This window comes from Scleropages formosus, unplaced genomic scaffold (assembly GCF_900964775.1).
Source record: "Scleropages formosus unplaced genomic scaffold, fSclFor1.1, whole genome shotgun sequence".
NCBI lineage: Eukaryota > Metazoa > Chordata > Actinopteri > Osteoglossiformes > Osteoglossidae > Scleropages > Scleropages formosus.
In genome coordinates this window covers 224884-251030 of record NW_021641044.1, presented here as the reverse complement: position 1 = coordinate 251030, position 26147 = coordinate 224884, and the positions used below count along the sequence as shown (strand labels likewise).

General features: G+C 43.9%; 2 protein-coding genes across 2 annotated transcripts; both read left to right on the top strand.

Moving 5' to 3' along the window:
* The first annotated feature begins 1897 nt into the window (after nt 1–1897).
* Nucleotides 1898–6018, top strand: LOC114909770 (elastase-1-like). Its single transcript, XM_029249565.1, has 8 exons — nt 1898–1972; nt 2134–2231; nt 2450–2550; nt 3238–3363; nt 4247–4383; nt 4559–4701; nt 4930–5079; nt 5606–6018. Exons 1-8 carry the CDS (start codon nt 1933–1935, stop codon nt 5618–5620), a joined length of 810 nt encoding a protein of 269 aa, XP_029105398.1. The 5' UTR covers nt 1898–1932; the 3' UTR covers nt 5621–6018.
* Nucleotides 6019–13806: 7788 nt separating this feature from the next.
* Nucleotides 13807–18906, top strand: LOC108928375 (elastase-1-like). The gene is made up of 8 exons (XM_029249564.1): nt 13807–13883; nt 14037–14134; nt 14381–14481; nt 14828–14953; nt 16943–17079; nt 17255–17397; nt 17630–17779; nt 18749–18906. Exons 1-8 carry the CDS (start codon nt 13844–13846, stop codon nt 18761–18763), a joined length of 810 nt encoding a protein of 269 aa, XP_029105397.1. The 5' UTR covers nt 13807–13843; the 3' UTR covers nt 18764–18906.
* Nucleotides 18907–26147: the final 7241 nt, after the last annotated feature.

The window sequence follows — 26147 nt, the reverse complement described above, 5'->3', positions numbered from 1 at the left end:
ACAGTCACAAACTCCAACAGCGATGAGCAGTAACTAGAGACAAGCACCGAGTTCTTGCACCAATTCGTGTTGATGTAAACACACAAGCCACCACCGCGAGCCTTACCGCACAGAGACAGAGCTGCATTTCTGTCGGCACGGAACGAGGCGAGCCCGTCTAGGTGAATGACGGCGTCTGGAACTCTGTCTCTGAGAAATGTCTCCATGAAAAGGAAGATGCGGCAGTCTCTAAACTCACGGCACGTAGTGTGTGGCGGGAGTTAATAATTAGTGTCACAGACTGAGCTGTGACAGGCAAGTTGTTCCAAGGAATCAGCAAGATGCCGGCAAAGTACCATCAATGTAACGCTGAACCTTGTTGCTGTTGCCTGTCACATGCATTTTATCTTGTATTGTTAAAAATTGTTTGTTCTGGTTTTGTATTTCATTTAACACTGTTTGTTTGAACTAGATTGGGTGCCGGGAAAGGCCTACCGCTATCTGTCTGGTTGTCATTAACTAATATTTCTTTTATAAAGATATGTGTACTGTTGTGGAGTGAATGTATTTATTGTTTTTAGAAGAACATTTCTGTAGACTTTTCCTTACCCTGTAGCTGTCTGGTGTTCTGTTGTGTTTGGTGCCTTGTGTTGGAAACCCGATGGAGTCAACTATTTGGGATATATCTAGGGGGGAGTCCTTGGGCACAACCAACTAGGCAGGGGTGTTTTACTGTGTAGTGTGAAATGTTTTTATAAGATGTATGTAGGGATTTTTTATAGTAAAAAGTGTTAGTATTGTTTGTATGTTTTAGTATTTAAGTATTTATTTTAGATGTAATTTTTGGGGGAAATGTATTTTGAAATAAATTGAGGCTGTTATGGTATAATCAGAGGGCGGAGCTATTGCTATATAGGTTTGTATTAGGGCACTAGTGAGAGAGATTGATACAAACTTATGTAGTTACTCTCATGCAGTGAATAGGAGAGTGATGCATTAATGTTGATATAAGGGCTAAGCCCATGGCTCATAGGCCTCATGTTCTTTATAACTTTATGTTTGTTTTGTACTTGGTTGAGGGTTTATGTGTTTGAAGAATACTTTTTAGTAAAGGGAAATAAACCTTTTGGTCCACTACTTCAATTCTCCACTGCTGCTTCCATCCGTCGTCCATACCTTCACAATTAGGATGATAATTAAAAAATAATATTCCTTAATAATAATAAGTAATAAATAGTAAGCTGGGGGATGCGGTGGCGCAGTGGGTTTGGCTGGGTCCTGCTCTCTGGCATGCCTGGGCTTCGAGTCCTGCTTGGGGTGCCTTGTGATAGACTGGCGTCTTGTCCAGGATGCGTACCCTCCCCCTCCGGCCCTGCGCGCTGCCGGGCTAGGCCCCGGAATGCCGTGACCCCGCTTGGGAGAAGCAGCTGCAGACATTGGTTGGTATACTTGTGATTTATTAAAAAAAAAATGCCAGATCCCTTGGAGAAAAGCCTCAGCCAAGTAATAAATAATAATAATTCAAGTTCCTAGGTTTATTGGGGGACTACATGTCTGTGCACACAGACCAGTCTGTAAACTGGTGTATTGCTACAAACGCACATTTTAATTTCTGTGCACCACGAAAACGTTTTCAATATGGATTTTGCACACAAACACATACACACACAGAGACAGGAATACTGCGTTTTGTGCAAATTAAGCCATACGATAGTATCTAGTATATATGCAATAAATATGATTGAGTCCTCTAACACACCTGCACATGGGCAATAGTTGACTTGACTGGTTGAACCAGTTGGCTTTGAATTCACTAAAACTATAGCCAAGAACACACATGACATACATTCCACAAATATTACAAGCCACCTGTACATATAGAGCTCCCGGGATCAAATACATCAGTGAGTCAGAAAATCCCAGCTCATCACAGAGTCCAGAAGGTTTGCAGACATGCTGAGGTTTCTACTGCTGAGTGCGCTCATGGCACTGGGTAAGGACCTTCTTTTCTACAGCAAAGATTTTCACTCAATCACATTACCAGTATGCCTTGTTACATACATTGTTACATTGACTGATCTTAGTCAATTTCTTGCAAGGTTCACGACAGTTTTCACATTGTTCTAATGTTGGCTGTCTTTTGGTTTTCCCCAGTGCCTGCTGAGCAAAATGTAAAGCCCCAGTACATGGAAGCATTGCAAGACAGGGTTGTGGGGGGGAGTGTTGCCAAACCTCATGCTTGGCCCTGGCAGGTAAAATACATACCGGTGTTGAATGTTTTTGTCAGTTTCAGAATTCTTTCCTTCTGTTTACCCCCTGTCAGTTTTTTTTTTTGGTCATCACTGGAAATTAATACTTTTGCTCTACTGGCCTCTATAAGTGAGAGTGAGGTTTATGCCCCTTTAAGTGATGGTCATTTAAGTGAATAATTATGGAGATATAATGTACCTGAAGTCTTGTTCTCTCCCAGATCTCCCTTCAGTACCTGTCACGTGGTTCGTACTACCACAACTGTGGAGGTTCTCTGGTCAGGAGAGGCTGGGTGATGACAGCTGCCCACTGTGTGTCTATGTGAGTTCAGTTCCTGTGATTTATTGTTATTTATTTACAAGCTGGGGGGTGTGGTGGTGCAGTGGGTTGAACCAGGTCCTGCTCTCCGGTGGGTCTGGGGTTCGAGTCCTGCTTGGGGTGCCTTGTGACGGACTGGCGTCCCGTCCTGGGTGTGTCCCCTCTCTGGCCTTATGCCCTGTGTTAGTGGGTAGGCTCCGGTTCCCCGTGACAAGCGGTTCAGAAAATGTGTGTGTGTGTATGTGTCTATTTGCAAACTCAAGCTCTCTACTTTAAACCCCCATTCTGCTGTGGTACTACACACACACACACACACACACACACACACACACACACACACACACACATTTTCAGAACCGCTTGTCCCATACGGGGTCACAAGGAACCAGAGCCAACCCGGTAACACAGGGCGTAAGGCCGGAGGGGGAGGAGACACACCCAGGACAGGACGCCAGTCCGTCACAAGGCATCCCAAGCAGGACTCGAACCCCAGACCCACCGGAGAGCAGGACTGTGGTCCAACCCACTGCGCCACCACACAACACTTTGTAAGACACCTTGTACAAAATCTGTATCCAATAATATGTGAAGTTCATTGATTAATTTATTAGAAATTACATATGTTTATGGAAAACAGACTGTAACACATGCCCTAATACCTTCAGTTTTGCATATTGTACTACTTTATAGTTTCGGGGTGTGGCGAGTGGTTCTTGGAGCTCAAAAGATCACTGCCAATGAGCCAACACAGCAGGTGGTCAGGGTGACCAACATCTACATACACCCTAACTGGGACCCCAACAATGCTTCCAGTGGGTGAGTGGACGAGTCAGAAGAGTTTTTCTCACTTTATATATGGGAAGTGCTATAGAGCCTCTTTTTTTTTGCCTAATAGTTGTTACTGTATATGCCATCAAGCTCATCATGACTAACCACAACCACTGATGTTGTTTGTGTGGTAAGGGAGGAACAGAATTGGTTTGCAGGTGTCTTCTTTTGTGTGTGTGGGGGGTGCAAACACGGGGAGAAACATGTCAACTGCAGTCTCCCTGAGCAGCTAAAGAGCTTTGACATACCAATGTCACCCGGTGTGCCACCACGTCCCATTTTTACATCAAATGAAATATACTGAAATTAGCCTACAAAAATACAGTGAAATTTTCCACTGTTGTCTAAATCAATGTGTTACGTTTTGAAATTGAGATGTGGACTTTCTGAGCAGCACAGTGGTACCCCAACAGCATCCAAGCAGCACATTCAAGCATATGTTCAAATCCAGGTCATGGCATGCAGAGTCTGCATGTTCTCCTTGTATTAACAACCCAGGAATGTGCATTGTGAGCTACTTCTGTACTCTGCCTTTCCATGGGAACTGTGACTGTGGCGACTTAAATTCGACTTTACGACGTATGCTTACGGATGTGTCATGATATCTGAAAAACTGAGTGGTGGAAATGTTATGTTACACATGGAGGCTTTTTATTAGAATTTTAAGACAGTGAAAACAACTTAAACACAAATACACCCAAATACAACAATTTGTTTTTACAACAAGTGCACATAGGACAGCTAAAAGTCAACAAAGAATGAGTTTACAAAATACACACACACACACACGGTATATAGACTTTAAAGTCCTGTCACACTAAGGAGAATTTTTGTTATGTGATCACCTGTATGGCTCACTTACCTCCCCTAGGGATGATATTGCTCTGCTTCGTCTTTCCTCCAATGTTACCCTCAACTCCTACGTGCAGCTGGCTTCTCTGCCCAAACCAGGCCAGATCCTGCCCAACAACAACCCCTGCTACATCACAGGCTGGGGCAGCACCCAGAGTGAGAATAATCAAACAGCCCTTTACCAGTGTTAATCTGGGTCTAATTTATTATTCTTTAACTTGTTTACCTAATAGTGTGTTCTCTGGTGTGCCGGTCTCTTCTGCTGTGAGAGCTGTTCTCTCACTGTCTTAAACGGTCATCCTCTGTGACTCATCTACCTTCATCTCTCCAGCTGGCGGTCCACTATCTGATGTGTTAAAGCAGGCCTACTTACCTGTAAGGAACTATGAAACCTGCTCCAGGAGTGACTGGTGGGGCAGCATAGTCAAGAAAACCATGGTCTGTGCAGGAGGCTCCAGGAACTCTGGATGCAGTGTGAGGGAGCCCTTCTTACTACTGTCACTGCAGTGAACTCACCTGACACTGATTTATTATGAAAAAGTCTGAAACATTTAACTTTTTGATGAAAGTGATTTATGGCTATGTGTTTTTTAAAAGCTGCTTAAATCCAATTAATACTTCTGAAATTGTGTATGAACACTCCATCAAGGACAGGTATCCATAAACTTGCCTTTTGTTTACTCAAAGTCTGTTACTTTTCAGGGTGACTCTGGTGGCCCACTGAACTGTAAGGTCAAAGGACGTTACTATGTCCATGGTGTGACCAGTTTTGGGTCTTCCCTCCGTTGCAACACGCCAAAGAAACCCACCGTTTTCACCCGAGTCTCAGCTTACATCGGCTGGATGGAAGGAGTGAGTACCTGTAGACTCCTACTGGCCAATCACACGGAGTCACTATTCACGAGAACCAATGAGAATTGTTTGTCTTAGAACAAGTGTACTTTTACAACTGGGGCAGTTGGTGGCACTGTGTTTTTGGCCATTGGCTTTCAAGCTGAATTTTTCTGCTTTCAATCCCCTCTTGCTGTACTAACCTGGATTGAGGTAATTGACACAATAAAGTTGAACTGGGGGCAGTTGGTATCTTAGCAGTTAAAGCTGTTGCTTTTGGATCTAAAGGTCACAGATTCAAATTCCACCTTCAGCAATAGTACCCTTGAGCAAGGTATTTGCCCTAAAAATTACCCCAGTAAAATGACCCAACTGTATAAATGGATAAATAAGTAACTTAACGTTGTGAGTCACACCAGAGAAAAGCACCGGCTAAATGAATAATTGTAAGTTAGTAGATAATTGCAAGTGGATTGCTGTTAATGTTTTTCGTTGCGCATTATAATGTATGGTGTGTATGTTAATTTATGTCCTGTTTCTGTTACAGATTATGGGTTATTAAAACCATGAGGTCAAGTGTCATAATGACACTCAACTGGATACTTTCTCATCATTGAAGATATGATCCATCTTTCACAAATTTCTCTCCACTTCAGACATGTCAGATCAACTGACATACTGTAAAGTTTCTTGATCACTGTGAACATTGTGTCCATCTGATTTGTATTCCGCTTTTAGTTCCAGCAGTTAAGTACAACAAAAATACACTCCAAACTAGATGCAGTTAGAGTACAATGCAATTTTCAGTACTCTAGCTAAAAGTATGAAATATCCTTCTTCAGGTCTTATTCATGAGGTAAAGGTCCGATCTTTAGGAAAAAGCCTCCATAGCATTAGAAATTGTGAAATGTTGATCATTGTGTTAAACTTGTTCTAGTTTTAAACACAGCAAACCACTGTCCCAACTTTAACATTAAAGTTAATTTTCAAACAAAACATGGGGTTTGCACTTGAAAGAAAACCACCTGTGCCTACGTATCATGACTTTCATGGGAATCTTAAGTCCAGAAACTGAGGAAAAGAAAGAACCTGTCACACCACTGAATCACCCAACAATGATACCCTCTCTAAGACATGAAGCATAAACAGCTTAAGGTGACTTTTTTTTTTTTTTTTTTTAAATAAGCTAGAACATAACTGTCCATATAACACTGATAAGATATACTCATTTTATTAGCACTGATCCCACAAAAGCACCCATACAGCAGTTTATATCTCCAAGAGCAACACCCACTGATGCTATTTTTATTTAGAAAAGTGGTTGTTACTTTAATGAGTCATGGGTAGAAACCAATTAAGTCCAATTAAGAGACAACTTGGAGTTACAACTTCAAGAGACAATTTGGCCTTGCGATGGACTGGCGTCCCGTCCTGGGTGTGTCCCCTCCCCCTCCGGCCTTACGCCCTGTGTCGCCGGGTAGGCTCCGGTTCCCCGTGACCCCGTATGGGACAAGCGGTTCTGAAAATGTGTGTGTGTGTGTGTGTGTGTGTGTGTGTGTGTGTGTGTGTGTGTGTGTGTGTGTGTGAGACAATTTGGATGCACCACATTTCAGTTTTTCTTTTCCTTTAAACTATCAGTAAACAAATAAATTATTTTGACTTTGACAATTTTCACAATAAAAATACTGATTGGAAAAATGTATGTAAGTATAATCTGTAATCCAGGTAATGTTGATTACTCTCAAGAGGTTTGAATATTTCTTCAAGGCCGCTTATGTTGAACATTATAGACTACAGACAGTTTTCAGTTGTATACCTTAAAATGCACCTGGAAACATCATCAGAGATGTAACTTGGGGTCTGGTGTTTCAGGTCTTTCAACATCAGACAGCCTCAAATCAGTAGCCTGACCAGAAATGATGAGGTGTACTTTAGTGTTTTGGGCTGCCAATTTTACTTTACATTAATAATTTATATTTCTGTTATTGACTTTGCACCTACCTCTGGAAATGAAGGTTGGTTAAATGAATAACTATGGAAATGGGAGGTGAATGATTTGGAGAGGTTTTGCAGAGGCTGACAACTGTATGGAGATCAGAAGATCAGTCATCCAATGATGATGATCGCTACGGCAACGAACAGACGTCATACATTCCACAAAGGTCACAAACCATCTAAAAGCACATTCTAATTGTTCTGAACCACACAAATTTTATTAATATGTTAGCACAAACAAAACACATGCAAAAAACACATACATGGACAGAAATACTGTCATGTGTAAATAAAACTGTAGTATTGCACCATACTATAGTTTATGGATAATATGTATGACTGAGTCCTCTTGCACATGGTCAGCGGTTGGCTGGGGTGGTTAGAGACTTTGGTCTTAATCCTGATGACCATTAGAGCAAAGAATTTAAATTTTTTATTAATATGCTCTCACTATAATAACACAACAAGATTGTAGTAAATTATACAGTATTGGAGGTATAACAGATATATATTTCAGAGTAAGCCAGCCACATTAGGAAGAAAAGCAAAAAAACTTCCAATCAACAAAGAAATAGTAGCTGCATACCCATCCTTTGTGTTCTAGTACGGTGACAGCGGCCCTGTGTGGATATGTCCGAACAGAGAAACCAATAAAAAATACTACAAACATTCTGCTTCTGCAACAGTTGCTTCATTTTTTTCCAACAATTTTTTCTATGTCATACACATCACATGGATGGCATGAAAATTGCATAGTGTTTAAATCTTTTGGAAAAGCACATTTTAATGTGGACCACACAAGTGTTGTTAATGTCATGAATATAGAACACACAAAAAACATGGAAACAGACACACACACACACACACACACAGAACTGGTTCACACAAAAAAAATGCATTTTTGCCGCTTCTGTAGCTCTCCTGTTTGTACATATTGTTCAGTGCTGTACGTCATTCCAGTGAAGCGAGCGCTCTTCACAATAAATTGAAACTGAAATTACTCTTGAAAAATGTGCTGCTACATAAACAAGAACATACTTAGCTTATGATAATAAAAAACTGAAAATATAAGAATTCTCAAAGGAAAGTCTTAGCTAAGCAATAGTAAACTATCATAACTGAAGTTCATAGTTACATTCATTAGAAATATGTGTGCGTAACACAGCTTGTACACTTGCATTGCTACAAGAACGCATTTTAATTTCTGTGAACCACACAAATATTGTTAATATCATGGATGTAGCTCATGCACATTGAAAGAAATACCATGCTTTGTATAAATAAAACTGTGATTTCACAGTGTAACCATGATACATGTTTAAGAGGGATAACAGTTCTCTTGTAGACTTATACATGGGAAATGGCTGGTTGGACTGCTTGATCCTGATGGTAATTATGACAAAGAACACATAATATACTGTACATTCCACAAATATCTAAATAGTTTGTAAAAGTGCATTCTCAGTGTTGTGGACAGTAGAAATGTTATTGATGTCATGGATCCACACACAAAAAAATGAAAACATGCATACAGAAATACTGTGTTCTGTGGTGTTACACTGTAATTATGGTATATGTGTGAGAGATATAACAAGCAGTTGTAGACATTGGTTGGTATACTTATACAAATAAGTTAATTAATTATTACAAGTTACCTATATACAGCTCTCCCAAGATGACATACATCAGTCAGTCAGAAAATCCCAGCTCATCACAGAGTCCAGGATGTCTGCATCAGGATATGTGTGAGAGGTATAACAAAGGCAGTTCAAAATGACAGAAACCAGTTTCATATTTTTGAACTTAACTGCACACACTTTCAAATACCGCACTGTCATCACTGTTTTTCATAGGGTGTAGGTTGCTAGACCCCCGAAATACATAAGTCCATGAATGACTGACCATCACCCATAGAGAAAGCCTGTTTAACCCAAAATTAAAGTTTTGGTGTTCATTTTCTAGTTGAGGAAAACAAAAAGGCATAAATCAATGAATAAATATTTTTTCTAACTGTACATTACTTCAGTATTCTTAAGTTTTTTTTTTTTAGTTTAAGATTCCTTTTGGTATTAAATCCATTTTAGTTATTTAAGAAAATAATGAAAAGAATAAGCATTTTATTTTTCATTCACTTCTAATGGCATTGTGCAACTGGTTCGCTTTGGCTATTTGGAATTTCTTGTCTTTTCAGACACATTAATGATCAGCAGATGAACTGGAAACACATTTGGACTCCGCATACAATAAATGTAACATATATGAGACCAAACAAACAAAAACACTTAAACAGTGAAACGCAGACAATCATCAGACCTGAAGAGACACAAAGAAAAGACTAGTTTTTACAAGGCCTCATATTATTTTAAATTGTTGCTGAGCTCCTTAACAGGGAAGGGAAAGCTTAACACAACTCATGCAGGGATTTTTACTATTATCTTCTGGGCAGAACCTGCAAATAAACTAAGCCAAAACGATGAACTGTACAACATCAATCATTTAGAAACTTAGATAGTTATGATTAATAATATATTGAAGAAGTGAGTACTGCAATTAGATAAAAAGGTGATTATTCTGATGCTGCAGCTTTAAATGTGCAATGTTTATGTATAAACTGCTGGAAACCGCACATATCACTGAGGCATAATGAATGAGGTCGGTGTTCAACATGTCATCGAACTGCAGAAAGTGGAAAAAACTGTATGACCACAGCACACACACTGACCACACAGATCCTCATATCGCTCACTGATATGAATTGCTGTCTGTTGGACACCAGTGTTTCACACACCTGCTCAGTTATACAGTAGTTGACTGAATACATCCTCAGAAGACTATTTTAAAGACTTTTTTATTGGTTCATGATATGCAAAGGATCTGATCAGAAAATGATACATTCGTCAAAAAATACTGCAAATTATCATGCAAACATGATCTATCCTCTCATATGTTACTGCAAGCTACCGTAAAATCGATAGCTGAACAAACTGTGCAAGATAATAGCAAGCAAATAAAGATTGCAGTTTTCTCACGTTCAGTCATATCTTATAGTTTTAACTCTTCTCTTTCCCGAGCCAACCACTACTTTCTTCCAGAATAAACTTGTCTGTAGCCAATAACTCCCATATAACCCTTTTTTCACTTTCTCTTTTCTCTTCACCCATCCTTCTCTTCTTTCCTCCTCCTTCGCTGCTGACGATTTTGCCTCATTCTGTTGAGGCAAAGAGAATTCCATCACTGCCAAGTTCTTGGCACCTGCCTTTTCAAACCATGGTAGAATTTCCAGCAAAGTCTCATTCTCTGCATTTCAACCTTTATCAGAAGGTGAAATCACAGACATTCTACTCTTATCCAGACCTAGCATCTTTTCTCTTGATCGCATCTCTTCACCTGCCCTATAGATAATTTCTCTGCAACTTTTTTCTTTGATCTCTCCTATTAATAATTCCTCGCTCTTTGGTTGCTTCCCAGGTGCCTTCAAAACTGCCCACATCTCTCTCTTGTTAAAGAAACCCTCTCTGGATCTAGACTCAGTCCAGAATTACAGGCAGGTCTCTCTTCTCCCTATTCTGTCAATAACTCTGGAACATGCACCTATAACCAGATACCTTTATTCTTATTCTCCTTGGCCTTCTGTAGCAGTGGATACTGTCAGCTACCAGATTCTACCTTTTTCTCTGGGGCAGCTAGCCATCAAAGGAACAGCACTGAAATGGTTAGAGTTCTGCCTACTGGGTAGATCATACCAGTTGGTCTGAGGTGGCTCCCTGTCTTCTCCACAGCCCTTTTCAACTGGTGCTCTACAAGACACCCTAATCTTAATCTCTGCCTCTTTCCTTGGCCCAGTAACTGCCTTCATTGCCTACTAATTGCCTATTCTTTTCCCCCCAGCAGGTACAGACATGTCCTTATGTATCACAGCTTGAACCTCAGACATCTCTACTTGGATGTCTTTTCAGCATCTCCAAAATGGCAAATCCCTTCTGGGAACTCTCTCAAACTGGAAAACTTTCTTATTTCACCTGCACCATTGGAGCATCCGCAGCATCCACCCTTATCTCACAACACACGCAATGCCACCTCTGCTCCAGGCCATGGTGATATCCCCCGAACTACTGCAACTTCCTCCTGTCTGGCCTTCCAGCTTCCACCATCAGACCTCTCCAGTTGACTCAGAATGCTACTGCACAAGGTGTGTTCAACCTACCAACGCATTCCTATGTATCTCCTTGTTTTATGTCTGTCCATTGACTACCTGTAGTTCACAACTCTAGTTACGGCCTTCAAAACCATCAACGGATCTGCTCCCTGATTCCTGCAGTCTTATCACTGGCTACACCACAGTCAGGCTGCTGTGCTCAATGTAGTGGAATGATCTCCCTCTTAGACTCAGAACTGCTGAATGCATCTCAATATTCAAGAGGGGTCTCAAAACAAAGCTCTGTCCGACCCACTCCTCTTTAGGTCTCCCATCTACTTCATAAACTTGTACTACAATATCAGTTTAAATTGGATTCTCTGTTAACTCTATACACTGCTAGTTGTGTAATGTATGCTGATTAAATGGTGGTGTTTGACTAAGTGGAGGGAGGTGCGGTGGCGCAGTGGGTTGGACCACGGTCCTGCTCTCCGGTGGGTCTGGGGTTCGAGTCCCGCTTGGGGTGCCTTGTGACGGACTGGCGTCCCGTCCTGGGTGTGTCCCCTCCCCCTCCAGCCTTGCGCCCTGTGTTGCCGGGTAGGCTCCGGTTCCCCGTGACCCTGTATGGGACAAGCGGTTCTGACAATGTGTGTGTGTGTGTTTGACTAAGTGGCTGTACTTTCAGAAGCATGTGTCTGCGTCTTTATCTTTTCATCTGTCGGTGAATTGCACTTTTGTTTTCTTTCAATTCTGCATCAGTTTGAAAAAATGTAGCTACAGAGAAAAACTGCCCCAAAATGTCACTGCTTGTCATGTGCGCATTTTTTGATTATCTTGCAAGGTAAGAGACTTAACACTACAAAACACCAGTGAAATGAGTCATAGAGAGGTCAGGCAAACTCTGTGTCATCTTTTAGATACAGGAGAAATGACTGGTTAGCTTTGAATCGGATGAAAACAAAGGGAATTAACACACTAGGCATACATTCAACAAATTTTATTTTTCTCTGAGATGTACATCGCTTTGAAGAAAAGCATCTGCTAAATGAATAAATATAAATTTCAATGTAAATTTATTTTTTTCAGTTGATATCATACATCTTGTGATGCACGTGGACACATCATCAGTCATGCAACCAGGGGTCACCAGGCGTTTTGGGCCTTTCTGCATCAGACACCCCTCCCCAGGCAACCTGATCAGGGTTGATTAGGTCCCAGCCTTTGTCCAGGCAGTGCTACCCTGAACCCACAGCTCACCTTTCTTGATCCACAGCCATCTAGATGCCCTGTCCACAGCTGTAACAGCAGCTTTCATAGCCTTCCTCTTAACATATAAATACGGTAGTAGTTCATGTCCCTTGCTTTTCTGCAGTGTTCGCTGAGTCCAAGCCACAGCTGTATTACTTTGATGCAGTGGAGGAAGGGGTCATAGGTAAATTTGGCCCACCCAGTGCCTGACCCTGACAGTTATAACACACACCAGTGATCCGTGTTTTAGTCAGTTTCAGTATTTTCACCTTCAATTTTCCTCTGTCACTTTTTGTTGATATTTGAAATTTGCATTTATTTTATATTGTACTGTACTTGACTTTGGAGGTTAAGTCAAATGAATAATTATGGAAATGTAATATACCTGAGACCTCCGTCTGCTCTCTCACTCAGGTATTCTGTCAGTACCTGTTTATATTTTCGTGCTACCACACCTGTGAAGGTTTTCTGGTCTAGAGAGGCTTCGTGATGGTAGCTGCCAGCTGTGTGAACAAGTGAGTTCGGAGCTTATGATGGCATGTGAATGAATGAATGAATGAATGAATGAATGAATGAAATTACTCTTTTAATAAAATGTGCTGCCACATAAATTGAAATATACTTTCATGTGAAAAAATAAAAAGCTTGTCAGATAAAAAAATGTCAGATACCTTGGAAAAAGCCCTGGCCAAGTAACAGGTAATAATAATAATTCATGTTCATGGATTTATTAGGGACAACATGTCTGTGCACAAAACACAGTCTGTGAACTGGTGTATTCCTACAAACGCACATTTTAACTTTTGTGAACCACAAAAATGTTATTAATATGGATTTTGCACACACACAGACTTTGCACAATACTGTGTTTTGTGCAAGGAAAACCATACTATAGTGTAGTATATAGTATACAGTATATGTTATAGTAAATACAGTAGTATATAAGGGGGCGCAGTGGCATGGCATGATGGACTTGGACGGGTCTGGAGTTCCAGTCCTGATTGGGGTGCCTTGGGACGGACTGGCATCCCGTCCTGGGTGTGTCCCCTTCTCCTCTAACCCTGCGCCCTGTGTTGCCGGGTTAGGCTCTGGCTTGCTGTGACCCCGCTTGGAACAAGTGGTTTCAGGCTATGTGTGTGTGTGTGTGTGTGTGTGTGTGTGTGTGTGTGTGTGTGTGTGTGTGTGTGTAGCATATATGTTAGAAAAATGACTGATTCCTCTAACAGACTTGCACATAGGCAATAGTTGACTTGACCGGTTGAACCAGTTGGCTTTGACATAACTAAAAACAAGAACACGCATTCCACAAATATTATAAGCAACCTATATAAATGGAGCTCCCAGGATCAGATACATCAGCGAGTCAGAAAATCCCAGCTCATCACGAAGTCCAGAAGGCCTGCAGCCATGCTGAAGTTTCTACTGCTGAGTGCTCTCATAGCACTGGGTAAGAACCATCTTTTCTACAGCAAAGTTTTTCTCTCAGTCACATTATCAGTACACATAGTTACATCCATTGGACTAATCTTGGTCAATTTTTTTCAAGTTCACAATAGTTTTCAGATTGTTCCAGTGATGACTGTCTTTTGGTTTCCCCCAGTGCTTGCTGAGCAAAATGTAAAGCCCCAATACATGGAAGCATTCCAAGATAGGGTTGTGGGGGGGAGTGTTGCCAAACCTCACGCTTGGCCCTGGCAGGTATGATACATAATGATGTTGAATGTTTTTGTCAGTTTCAGAATTCTTTCCTTCTGTTTACCCCCTCTCAGTTTCTTTTTTTTCTGTCATTAGCAATTAATGCTTTTGCTATACTGTCCTCTTTTAAGTGATGGTGAGGTTTATGCCCCTTTAAGTGAGGGTCATTTAAGTGAATAATTATGATTAAATTATGGTTAATATGTTAATTATAATGTACCTGAGGTCTTTTTCTGCTTTGTGTCTCAGATCTCCCTTCAGTACCAGTTTATATTTTGGTACTACCACACCTGTGGAGGTTCTCTGGTCAGGAGAGGCTGGGTAATGACAGCCGCCCACTGCGTTACTACGTGAGTTTGGTTCCTGTGAAGGCACTTGTGTGTTTTGTGACGTAATGTTTATGGTTGTTTACTTGCAAGCTCACGATATCTAGTTTAAACACCCCTTCTACTGTAGTGCTACATAAACAGGAAAACAAAAGTCAAACTCCAAAAAACTCCAAAGTCAATTCCTCCTTGTAATTATACAATGCCTAATTTTGTAAGACACCTTGGACAGAAGCATTAGTCAAGTCACATCTGATAATAATAGGTGAAGTTCATACATGCATTCATTAGAAATTACAAATGTTTATGGAAAACAGACTGTAACACATGCCCTAACAGCTTCAATTTTGCATATTGTACTACTTTGTAGTCCAAAGGTGTGGCGAGTGGTTCTTGGAGCTCAAGACATCACTGTCAATGAGCCAACACAGCAAGTGGTCGGTGTGACCAACACCTACATACACCCTAATTGGGACCCCAACAATGTTACCAATGGGTGAGTGGATGAGTCAGAACAGTTTTTCTCACTTTATATATGGGAATGATTTATAGCCTCTTTTTTGCCTAATAGTTGTTACTGTATATGCCATCAATTCCATCCTGACTCATCGCAACCACTGATGCTGTTTGTGTGGTAAGGGAGGAACAGAAGTGGTTTGCAGGTGTCTTCTTCTGTGTGTGTGTGGGGGGGGTGCAAACATGGGGAGAAACATGTCAACTGCAGACTCCCCGAGCAGTTCAGGAGCTTTGACATACCAGCTTTACCTGATGTGCCACCGCGTCTCATTTTTGCACCAAATGAAATATGGTGAAATTAGCCTACAGAAATATAGTGAAATTTTCCAGAATTGTCTAAAGCTGTCTGTTCTGAACTGAGATGTGGTAGGAACTTTCTGAGCAGCACAGTGGTACTCCAACAGCATCCAAGCTGCACATTCAAGCATATCTTCAAATCCACCTCATGGTATGCAGAGTCTACATGTTCTCCCTGTATTAACAACCCAGGAATTTGCATTGTAATATGGTTCTGTACCATGATTTTCCATGGGAACTGTGACTGTGGCGACTTAAATTTGAATTTATAGCATATACTTACTTATGTGGGGGGCGCGGTGGCGCAGTGGGTTGGACCGTAGTCCTGCTCTCCGGTGGGTCTGCGGTTCGGGTCCCGCTTGGGGTGCCTTGCGGCGGACTGGTGTCCCGTCCTGGGTGTGTCCCCTCCCCCTCCAGCCTTACGCCCTGAGTTGCCGGGTTAGGCTCCGGTTCCCCGTGACCCTGTATGGGACGAGCGGTTCCGAAAATGTGTGTGTGTGTGTACTTACTTATGTGTCCAGGTATCTGAAAAACTGAGTGGTGGACATGTTATTTCACCCCATGCAGATTTTTTTATTAAAATACAGTGGAAACAACTTAAATACAAATACAGTTAAGTACAAGAACTTTAAATGCAAACAAGGTAGCTAATAGTTAACAAAGAATGAGTTTAGAGAAATTTATATATATATATATATAGAGAGCGTGTATAAGCGGGTGTGGTGGCACAGTGGGTTGGACCGGGTCCTGCTCTCCAGTGGGTCCGGGGTTCGAGTCGCGCTTGGGGTGCCTTGTGATGGACTGGCATCCCGTCCTGGGTGTGTCCCCTCCCCCTCCAGCCTTACTCCCTGTGTTGCCGGGTAGGCTCTGGTTCCCCGTGACCCCGTATGGGACAAGCGGTTCAGAAAATGTGTGTGTATAGTGTGTGTATATGTATGTATATATATATATATATATATATACATACATACACACACACACGATATATATACTTGTCATACAGAAGGGACTGGAGGTAAGGTGGTGGACCCAAGTGTGGGTTGGCTTTACTTCAGGATGGGTTTTCTAGGAGAGGGGGCGCGGGGGTGCAGTGGCGCAGTGGGTTGGACCGGGTCCTGCTCTTCACTGGGTCTGCGGTTCGAGTCCTGCTTGGGGTGCCTTGCGACGGACTGGCATCCCATCCTGGGTGTGTCCCCTCCCCCTCTGGCCTTACGCCCTGTGTTGCTGGGTAGGCTCCGGTTCCCTGTGACCCCGTGTGGGACGAGTGGTTCTGAGAACGTGTGTGTGTGTGTGTGGGTTTTCTAGGACAGATGAAAACAATGGTCAGGGACAGGTAAGGGTCATACAAGGCTCAGATGTTGTTATATGGGCGAAGCAAGACTTAGCAGTCAGATAAACAGATGAGGGTCAGAAACCAGGAGATCAGAACACGAAGCATAAACAAAACAAGGAGTAATGCTGATTCTGCACAATCCACACAAGGAGGCATTTCCAAGAATCCGCCATGTTGTGTGGTCACGGAGCTCTGTTTATACCGGGCCTCATCAATTACCCGCAGGTGTTGCCGCTCTGCTTATTCCCGGGGATGTGACAATACTTTAATGTGCTGTCATACTACTGTGAATTTTTAATAGCATGTGATCACCTGTAAGGCTCATTTACCTCTCTTCAGGTATGATATTGCTCTGCTTCGTCTGTCCTCCGATGTCACCCTCAACTCCTACGTGCAGCTGGCTTCTCTGCCCAAACCAGGACAGATCCTGCCCAACAACAACCCCTGCTACATCACAGGCTGGGGCAGCACCCAGAGTGAGAATAATCAAGCAGCCCTTTACCAGTGTTAATCTGGGTCTAATTCATTATTCTTTAACTTGTTTACCTAATAGTGTGTTCTCTGGTGTGCCGGTCTCTTCTGCTGTGAGAGCTGTTCTCTCACTGTCTTAAACGGTCATCCTCTGTGACTCATCTACCTTCATCTCTCCAGCTGGCGGTCCACTATCTGATGTGTTAAAGCAGGCCTACTTACCTGTAAGGAACTATGAAACCTGCTCCAGGGGTGACTGGTGGGGCAGCATAGTCAAGAAAACCATGGTCTGTGCAGGAGGTGCCAGTAACTCCGGATGCAATGTGAGGGAGCCCTTCTTACTACTGTCACTCCAGTGAACTCAGTTGACATTGATTTATTATAAAAAAGTCTGAAACATTTTAACTTTGTGATGAACGTGATTTATTTAATCATGTGTTTTTTTAAAAGCTGGTTAAATCCAATTAATACTTCTGAAATAGTAACTGAACACTGCATCAAGGGCAGGTATCCATAAACTTGCCTTTTGTTTACTCAAAGTCTGTTACTTTTCAGGGTGACTCTGGTGGCCCACTGAACTGTCAGGTCAAAGGACGTTACTACGTCCATGGTGTGACCAGTTTTGGGTCTTCCCTCGGCTGCAACACACTGAGGAAACCCACCGTTTTCACCCGAGTCTCAGCTTACATTGGCTGGATGGAAGGAGTGAGTACCTGTAGGCTCCTACTGGCCAATCACAGAGAGTCACTGTTTGCGAGAACCAATGAAAATTGTTTGTCTCAGAACAAATGCACTTTTAGAACTGGGGGAGTTGGGGGCACAGTGTTTTTAGTCAGTGTTTACCAAGCTGAAGGTCTCTGGTGTGATTCTCCCTCCTCCCCTACCACCTTGATCAAGGTATGAACCCTAAACTGACGGGGCACACAACTGCAAGTTATTTGTTACAAAAGTTAACATTGTGTTGTCCTGAACAAAGGCTAAAGGAATGTTAACTTCTAGGACTTGTTCTATGAACAAAATAATTTGACAAAAGCACTTTCATCAGGAAACATTCTTTTTTTTCTTTGAATGATCTAAAATACACACACACACACACACACACTTTCTGAACCGCTTGTCCCATTCGGGGAGCCAGAGCCTAACCTGGCAACACAGGGCGTAAGGCCAGAGGGGAAGGGGACACACCCCAGACAGGACGCCAGTCTGTCACAAGGCCCCCCAAGCGGGACTCGAACCCCACACCCACCAGAGAGCAGGACCTGGTCCAACCCACTGCGCCACCGCGCCCCCAGCTCTAAAATAATTTCTATATAAATAATCATATCTAGGGGGCGCGGTGGCGCAGTGGGTTGGACCACAGTCCTGCTCTCCGGTGGGTCTGGGGTTCGAGTCCCGCTTGGGGTGCCTTGCGACGGACTGGCGTCCCGTCCTGGGTGTGTCCCCCTTCCCTTTCGGCCTTACGCCCTGTGTTACCGGGTAGGCTCCGGTTCCCCGTGACCCCGTATGGGACAAGCGGTTCAGAAAATGTGTGTGTGTGTGTGTGTAATCATATCTAACTGATACAATCTAATTTTAAAAATGTAGTTGGGAGGGAAATATTTTAATTTTATTGAGGTTTTTCATACCACATTAAAATGTTTCTGTGTTTTAACAAGTGGTCTTTTTCTGTTACAGATTATGAATCAGTAAAAACATAAATTTAAGTGGAGTGAAGGACAGTCTACTGGATAGAACCTCAGCATTCCAGATATGAGCCTTCCTTCCTAAATTCTACTCCACTGCAGACATGATGGATCAGCTAAAATAAAATAAAGTCTCTTTATCACTCTAAATACTGTGTCTATCTGATTTTTAATCCATTTTTAATTCTGGTCTCAAAGTATAGCAAAAGCACTGTCACAGTTGTAGCAAATCAGACTTGAAGACTGTCTCACTTTAAAACATAACCGCGTGTTTGCAATGGGGGAGATAAGGCCTTGATGCCTCTACATCATAAATCATGGGTTCCAAGCTTTAATGTACACTGCTTGACACAATTTGAGTCTATTTTCTATAGTGATAACTTTAAGAAAGGTTTTTTTGTGTGAAAAGCAAATGTTATATACATTTCAATGGATGTGCGGAAAACACAAGCTTTAATTTTCATTTAAATTGCATAAAAAAATCATGTTGCTCATATCATAGATCTAGTTCATAAACACCAAAAGGAATACTGTGATTTGTATAAATAAAAGTGTATTTTTACACCATACCATGGTATATGTCATATGACTGAGTCTTCTTACAGGCTTTCACATGAGATATGGTTGGCAGGACTGCTGGGACTGCTTGGTCTAGTTGGTCTTAATCCTGACAATAACTGCAGCAAAGAATTCAATTTTTCAATTCAATTTATTTTATTTCTTAAAGAGCGCTCTTCTCAACAGAGAGACACAATGTGCTGAACAAGATTGCTGTAAACGAGACATTATTACAGGCATAATGCATATGACAATAGAGTCACTCAGCTCACCATAAAGGAGAGGGAAACAAATAACTCCTAATTTACAAAGAAAGGGGGCAAAATCCTTGGGGGTCCAAGCATCAATAGCTGCCCACCCCTCCTGGGCATTCTACTGTGCTGACAGGCGATCTGTGTGCGTATGTCTGAAACAGAAAAGGCCAGTACAACCATGCTGTTCTCTATAGAGACTGTAGTTCACTATCCAAGCCAAAGGTTGCTGTTCCTGTCAGTCATGTTACACTGTTCATAGCTCGAAGGAGTGAAGTACATCAAGTATTTTTGGTCAGTGGTGGCTCAAATGCTACTACAGGATACTTGTAAAATACATAAAAGAAAAAAGTAGGAGGTATAAAGTAAAAGATAGCAACTAACAAAATATTATGGATACCAATTACACTACACACACACTTTCTGAACCGCTTGTCGCATAGAACCAGAGCCTAACCCGGCAACTCAGGGCATAAGGCCGGAGGGGGAGGGAACACACCCAGGACGGGACGCCAGTCTGTCACAAGGCACCCCCACTGGGACTCAAACCCCAGACCCACTGGAGAGCAGGACCCGGTCCAACCCACTGCGCCACCACGCCCCTCACAATTACACTAGTAAAGAGTAATACATTTCCCAGAGTTCACTTTAGTACTGCACCCTCTGTGACTCCAAAACCTTGGTCTGTCTAGCTGTCAGTCTACCATCTGATGAGTCCAGACCAGTAACTCCGGATGCTATGTGAGGGAGCCCTTATTACAACTATCACTGCAGTGAACTCACTTGACACTGATTTATTATGAAAAAAATATAAAGAATTTGAACTTTGATAATTTAAGGAAATGTGATTTTTGGCTAGGGGGTGCGGTGGCGCAGTGGGTTGGACCGCAGTCCTGCTCTTCGGTGGGTCTGGGGTTCAAGTCCTGCTTGGGGTGCCTTGCGGCGGACTGGCGTCCCGTCCTGGGTGTGTCCCCTTCCCCCTCCGGCCTTACGCCCTGTGTTGCCGGGTAGGCTCCGGTTCCCTGTGACCCCGTATGGGACAAGCGGTTCTGAAAATGTGTGTGTGTGTGTGTGTGATTTTTGGCTGTGTTTTTTTAAGCCATTTAACAGACCCGTTGGCCAGGCAAGAAGGAGAGCGGATGTCGGTGGCGGTTGGCCTGGAATTTGGTCCTCTGGGTGCTCTGTTGGAGGTGGTCTCACACCACGTGCCAGGTCTCCGTGCTCTCCTTGTACCAGATGTCCACAGCAGGTACATCGCTCAGGCTAGGGTGCCATGAAAACAATGGGAGCTGATATCCTAGGATGCCTAGAATGGTGACAGACCTGTGGATGTGTGGGACAGTGAATTGTGGGCATATTCTGCCCATGGTAGATAGTGGGCCCACTGGTGCTGCTGGTTTGCGCAATAACTGCGTAGGAACCTGCTGATGTTCTGTTGCAATTTCTCAACCTGCCCATTAGCCTGCGGATGGTAGCCAGATGTGAGACTCACCGATACCCCCAATTGCTGCCAGAAGGCCTTCCATACCCTGCAGGTGAACTGCGGCCTCCGGTATGAGACGATGTCCTCTGGCAGTCACGAGATATGGAAAATGTGGTTAAATAGCAACTTGGCCGTATCCAGTGCTTTAGGGAGTTTGGGAAAGGGGACAAGGCAGTAGGCCTTGGAAAATCGGTCCAGAATCATGAGAACAGTGGTCTTACCCTCAGAAGGCGGGAGGTCAACCAGGAAGTCCAGAGCAATGTGGCACCAAGGATGGCTCGGAACACGCAAAGGTTCGAGGAGCCCAGCTGACTTCTGGGTCAGGGTCTTTGCTTGGGCACATGTGGGGCATGCCGGGATGTCGTCCCAGGCATCGTCTAGGAGCGAGGGCCACCAGAATTGCTTCTGTAGGAGGTCAAGGGTCTTACAGAACCTAGGGTGACCCGCTGCCAGGGAGTCATGGGCCCACTGCAGGAGGGTCAGTCTCATGGAAGTGTACACATACTGCTTCCCTTCCAGTGTTTCGGGGGCCCTGGTTCCGTCTGTTGAGCGTCCTGGAGCTCCTAGGAGAATTGCCACTGCACCGGGGCCACCACACAGTGTTCTGGTAAGATTAGGTCTGGGATTTCTGAGGTGCTCGTGTATCCGGGACAGGGCATCAGCCTTGGTATTTTTACTACCTACCGGTAGGTCACAGTGAAATGAAAGCAGGTAAAGAAAAGGGCCCACCTAGTTGCCGAGGGTTGAAACACCGTGCTGTCTGCAGGTATTCCAGATTTTTGTGATCCGTCAGAACAAGGAATGGATGTACGGCCCCCTCCAGCCAGTGTCGCCACTCTTCTAGGGCCAGCTTTACGGCTAGCAACTCTTGGTTGACAATATCATAGTTTTGCTCAGCCCTGGACAGTTTATGGGAAAAGTAGGCAAACAGGTGCAGTTTTGGGGGGTCTCCTTGACATTGAAACAGGACCGTACCCAGCCCTACTACTGATGCATCTACCTCCACTACAAATGGCAGGGTAGGGTCTGAGTGCCGGAGAATGGGTGCTGACGTACACCGTTGCTGCAGGGATTCAGAAACCATCTGAGTTGCATTGGTCCAGGAGAGACGGGGACCCTTACCAGCCATGAACAGTGCAGCGATGGTATTGTAGTACCTGATGAAACGCCGGTAAAAGTTAGTGAACCTGAGATATCTTTGTAAGGCTTTCAGGGTCTTGGGACGGGGCCAGTTAATCGCGGCTTGGACTTTCCCGGGGTCCATGGCTAAATCCTCTTTGCTCAGAATGAAACTCAGGAAGGCTACCTGCTCCTGGTGGAACAGGCACTTTTCGGCCTTGACAAATAAACGGTGAGCCAGCAGATGTCTCAATACCTCCCTTATTTGTTGTGTGTGTTGTTCCTTGAACTGGGAGTAGATCAGAATGTCGTCCAAGTACACGAGAACCCCATGGTTCACCAGGTCCTCCAAAACGTGGTTATCTAATGCCTGGAATACACTGGGAGTGTAGCCAACCTGAACAGCATGACCAGGTACTCATAGTGACCGAGGGTTGTGCTGAAGGCCGTCTTCCACTCATCCCCCTCCCTGATCTGGATCAGGCTGTAGGCACTACAGAAATAGAGTTTGGTGCAGATCTGGGCCCCGTGTACCTCTTCGAGAGCTGCTGTAATCAGTGGCAGAGGGTGTGGATATTTGATGGTTATACTGTTCAAACCTTGGTAATCGATACACGGGTGAAGGTCTCCATCTTTTTTCCCAATAAAGATGAACCCTGCAGTGGCCAGAGATGCAGAGGGCCGAATGATTCCTCCCGCCAAGGCCTCGGAGACATACCTCCGTATCGCCTCCTGTTCCGGCAAGGAGGGGGGATACACTCAACCTCTAGGAGGTGTCGTGCCTGGAAAGAAGTCAATGGCACAATCCCACGGTCTATGGGGTGGTAGGACTGCGGCCTGCTCCTTGCTGAAGACATCCTGGAGGTCTTCGTAGAACCTTGGGATTTTTACAAGTGGTGGTGCATTGGAGCCTTCCACGGATGTGGCTCAACATGGCCATGACAGGCACCCATGACTACACTGTGTACCCCAGGCCACCAATTCTCCCATGCTCCTATAGAATACAGGTTCGTGCAGAGACAGCCACAGGAAACCCAGAATGACAGGGACCTCGGGGGAAACGATGAGGTAAAATCCCAGACTTTCTTGTTGACATTCCCCCACACGTATGTTTAACAGTTTGGTTTGAGATTCCACCACCCCTTTTTCAAGTGGCTGTCCCTCAAGGGCACTTACCCGGAATATTACATCCCACGCCCGTTGGGGCACACTGTGTGCCTTGGCAAACATCCCATCCATGAAACAGCCCACACCACCGGAATCCACAAATGCATGTATGCAGACCTGTTGCTCCCCCCAAACAGGACAATTGGCAGAGTTAATTGGTTACCTGAACAGCAACAGCCCCTCACCTGGGATCCTGGGTGCACTGGACAGGCTGCTCGGAAATGACTGGGGTGGCTGCAGTACAGACACAGACCGTCCTGTATCCGGCACTGTCTTTCCTCCTGGGTCAGATGTCCTTGCCCAAACTGCCTCTGCTAACTCCTCCTCCCAGTTGGAGGTCGCTCAAGAGAGCTGTGTGAGTCATGGGGCCCAATCTCAGGGCATGTTATCTATTGCAACCCCCGTCTCAATGAACTGATCCACTGTCCAGTCCTCCCTCTGGTAGGTGAGTTCTGCCTGTAGCCAGGGATTCAGTCCCTTCCTGAAACTAGCCAGAATGGAAGTTTTGTTCCAGCCACTCTGTTCAGCCAGTGTATGGAACTCAATGGAGTACTCCGTTACGGAGCGGTTCCCCTGCGGGAGCTCCATCAGGCACACACTAGCCACACGTGCCAACCCTAGACATCCAAAAACGGCCTGAAAGCGTCTCTTGAACTCCTCATAAGTTGCCTGCATGCTACTCTCCCAGGCCACCATCGCCTACTGTAATACCAGGCTGGTTAGCAGCGTGAGGAGGTAGGTGATCTTGGTCTCACCAGTGCAATACACCCATGGGAGACTAGCAAAGACAAGTTCACATTGCATGAGGAAGCCTTGACATTTCGTGGAGGAACCATCATAGTGCAGTAGGGTTATTCCATAACTGAGACACTATTAGGTGTGTATGCGGCTGGGGCTGTTCCTTCACCTTCGTGCACAGGAGGTTCTACAAGCCTCTTTCCATTGAGTTCCCAGACAAGCTCTTGGAAAGCACCCGTAAGCTTGGTCAAGGTCATTTCATGTCCTTTCAAAAGCCGATCTTGGTACAGTACCATGCAGTGTGCACATTCTAGCTCCGCTGGGTCTGATGTGTGGGCAGAACCTTCTGTCATGTTCGCCACAGTGTGATGGACCCATGTGCAGTTTTACAAGCTCACCAAATATGGAAACAGAGTAAGGACAGACTGAAACAATAACCGTGGGGCAGGCAGGAGGTCTTTGATGAGCGAACGTTGTTTCCTGGAGGATCCAATAGTCATGGTCAGGAGACAGGCGAGAGTCAAGGAGCCAGGGAAACACAGAGATGAGGTAGGCAAACACGGGACCAGGGAAAGCAAGGTAAATGTAGGAAGCACTGGGCATGGAAGCAGCAGTGTGCTCTAAGAGGTTCCACAACTGGAGGTGGTTGGGTGCTGTGCTTTTATGCTCCTGTGCCCTGATCCGCTGCAGGTGCGACCACTCCATCCGGGGGTGTGACAGAAGGATGCTGCATGTATAAAGCAGCACGTGATGATGGCACGCAATAATGTTGAAAGGTGGGGAATTTGACATGCAACTTTTGACTTACATAAAGGATTGAAGAACGGTCTATTTGTGTAAGTTGAGGGGTGTCTGCAGTTTGTTTATGTACTGTATATCAAGGCCTTGTACCAATATCATTGCCCTTTATTAATAGGGTCAATGGACACCCCTATGTTCATGATGTGACTACACAGACAAAACCCATCATTTTCACTCGTCTCATCTCGCATCAGCTGGACCAAAGCAGTAGGCTCCTACTGGCCGATCACACGAAGTCACTGTTCACAGGTGCCAGTGACATCATTTCTAAGAGACAGAACTTGTGCCATCAAAGAATTTCAGAACAGAAGCATGTATTAGCCTATTTCTTTGCATATTATAAGGATGCTTCGAAAATTTCTCCTTTCTCATTTTTAAAATCTTTTTAATTACCTTTATTAAATAACAATTTAATACCTCATCTTTATGTCACTTTACAACACTACTCTTTTAATGAAAACTGTTTCTTCTACAGATCATAAGTTAAGAAAAAAACTAAAGAATGACAGTCACCTGGACACAATTTTCCCATTCTGCATCAACCACCCATCTTCAGATTTAATTAATAGTCTAAAACAGAATGAAACTGCACAGTTTCGAAATTGTGCTTTTCATTTACAAGTTACTTTTGGTGCTATTTTTGGTATGGATTGTTAACACAAAATTTCACACCAAATGGTCATCCAACATTTATTGCATATAACATTGATCTTGAAGCTTTTTAAACATAATTAATCAGACTGAGGGGGGCGCGGTGGTGCAGTGGGTTGGACAGGGTCCTGCTCTCTGGTGGGTCTGGGGTTCGAGTCCTGCTTGGGGTGCCTTGTGATGGACTGGCGTCCTGTCCTGGGTGTGTCCCCTCCCCCTCCAGCCTTACTCCCTGTGTTGCCGGGTTAGGCTCCGGCTCCCTGTGACCCTGTATAGGACAAGTGGTTCAGATGGTGTGTGTGTGTGTGTGTAATCAGACTGAACAATCGGTCTTTCAACCCAAAGATCACAGGTTAGAATGCCACCTCTGGCTAATAGTAGCCTTGAGCAAGGTACTGACCCTAAACTGTGCCAGTGAAATTACCAGCTGTAGTAAATGGGTAAATAATTAAAAGTAGCTTGATGTTTTAAGTCACTTTGGAGAAAAGCTTCAGCTAAATGAAGAAATGTAAATAATTGGGCTTAACTGTACAAAAGAACAAAGACACCAACTGCAGGCAGAGCAATGTGATCACTTTGTACAGAAGACTTTGACATGTCACAATTCTGCAGCTCCAGTGTAGTTC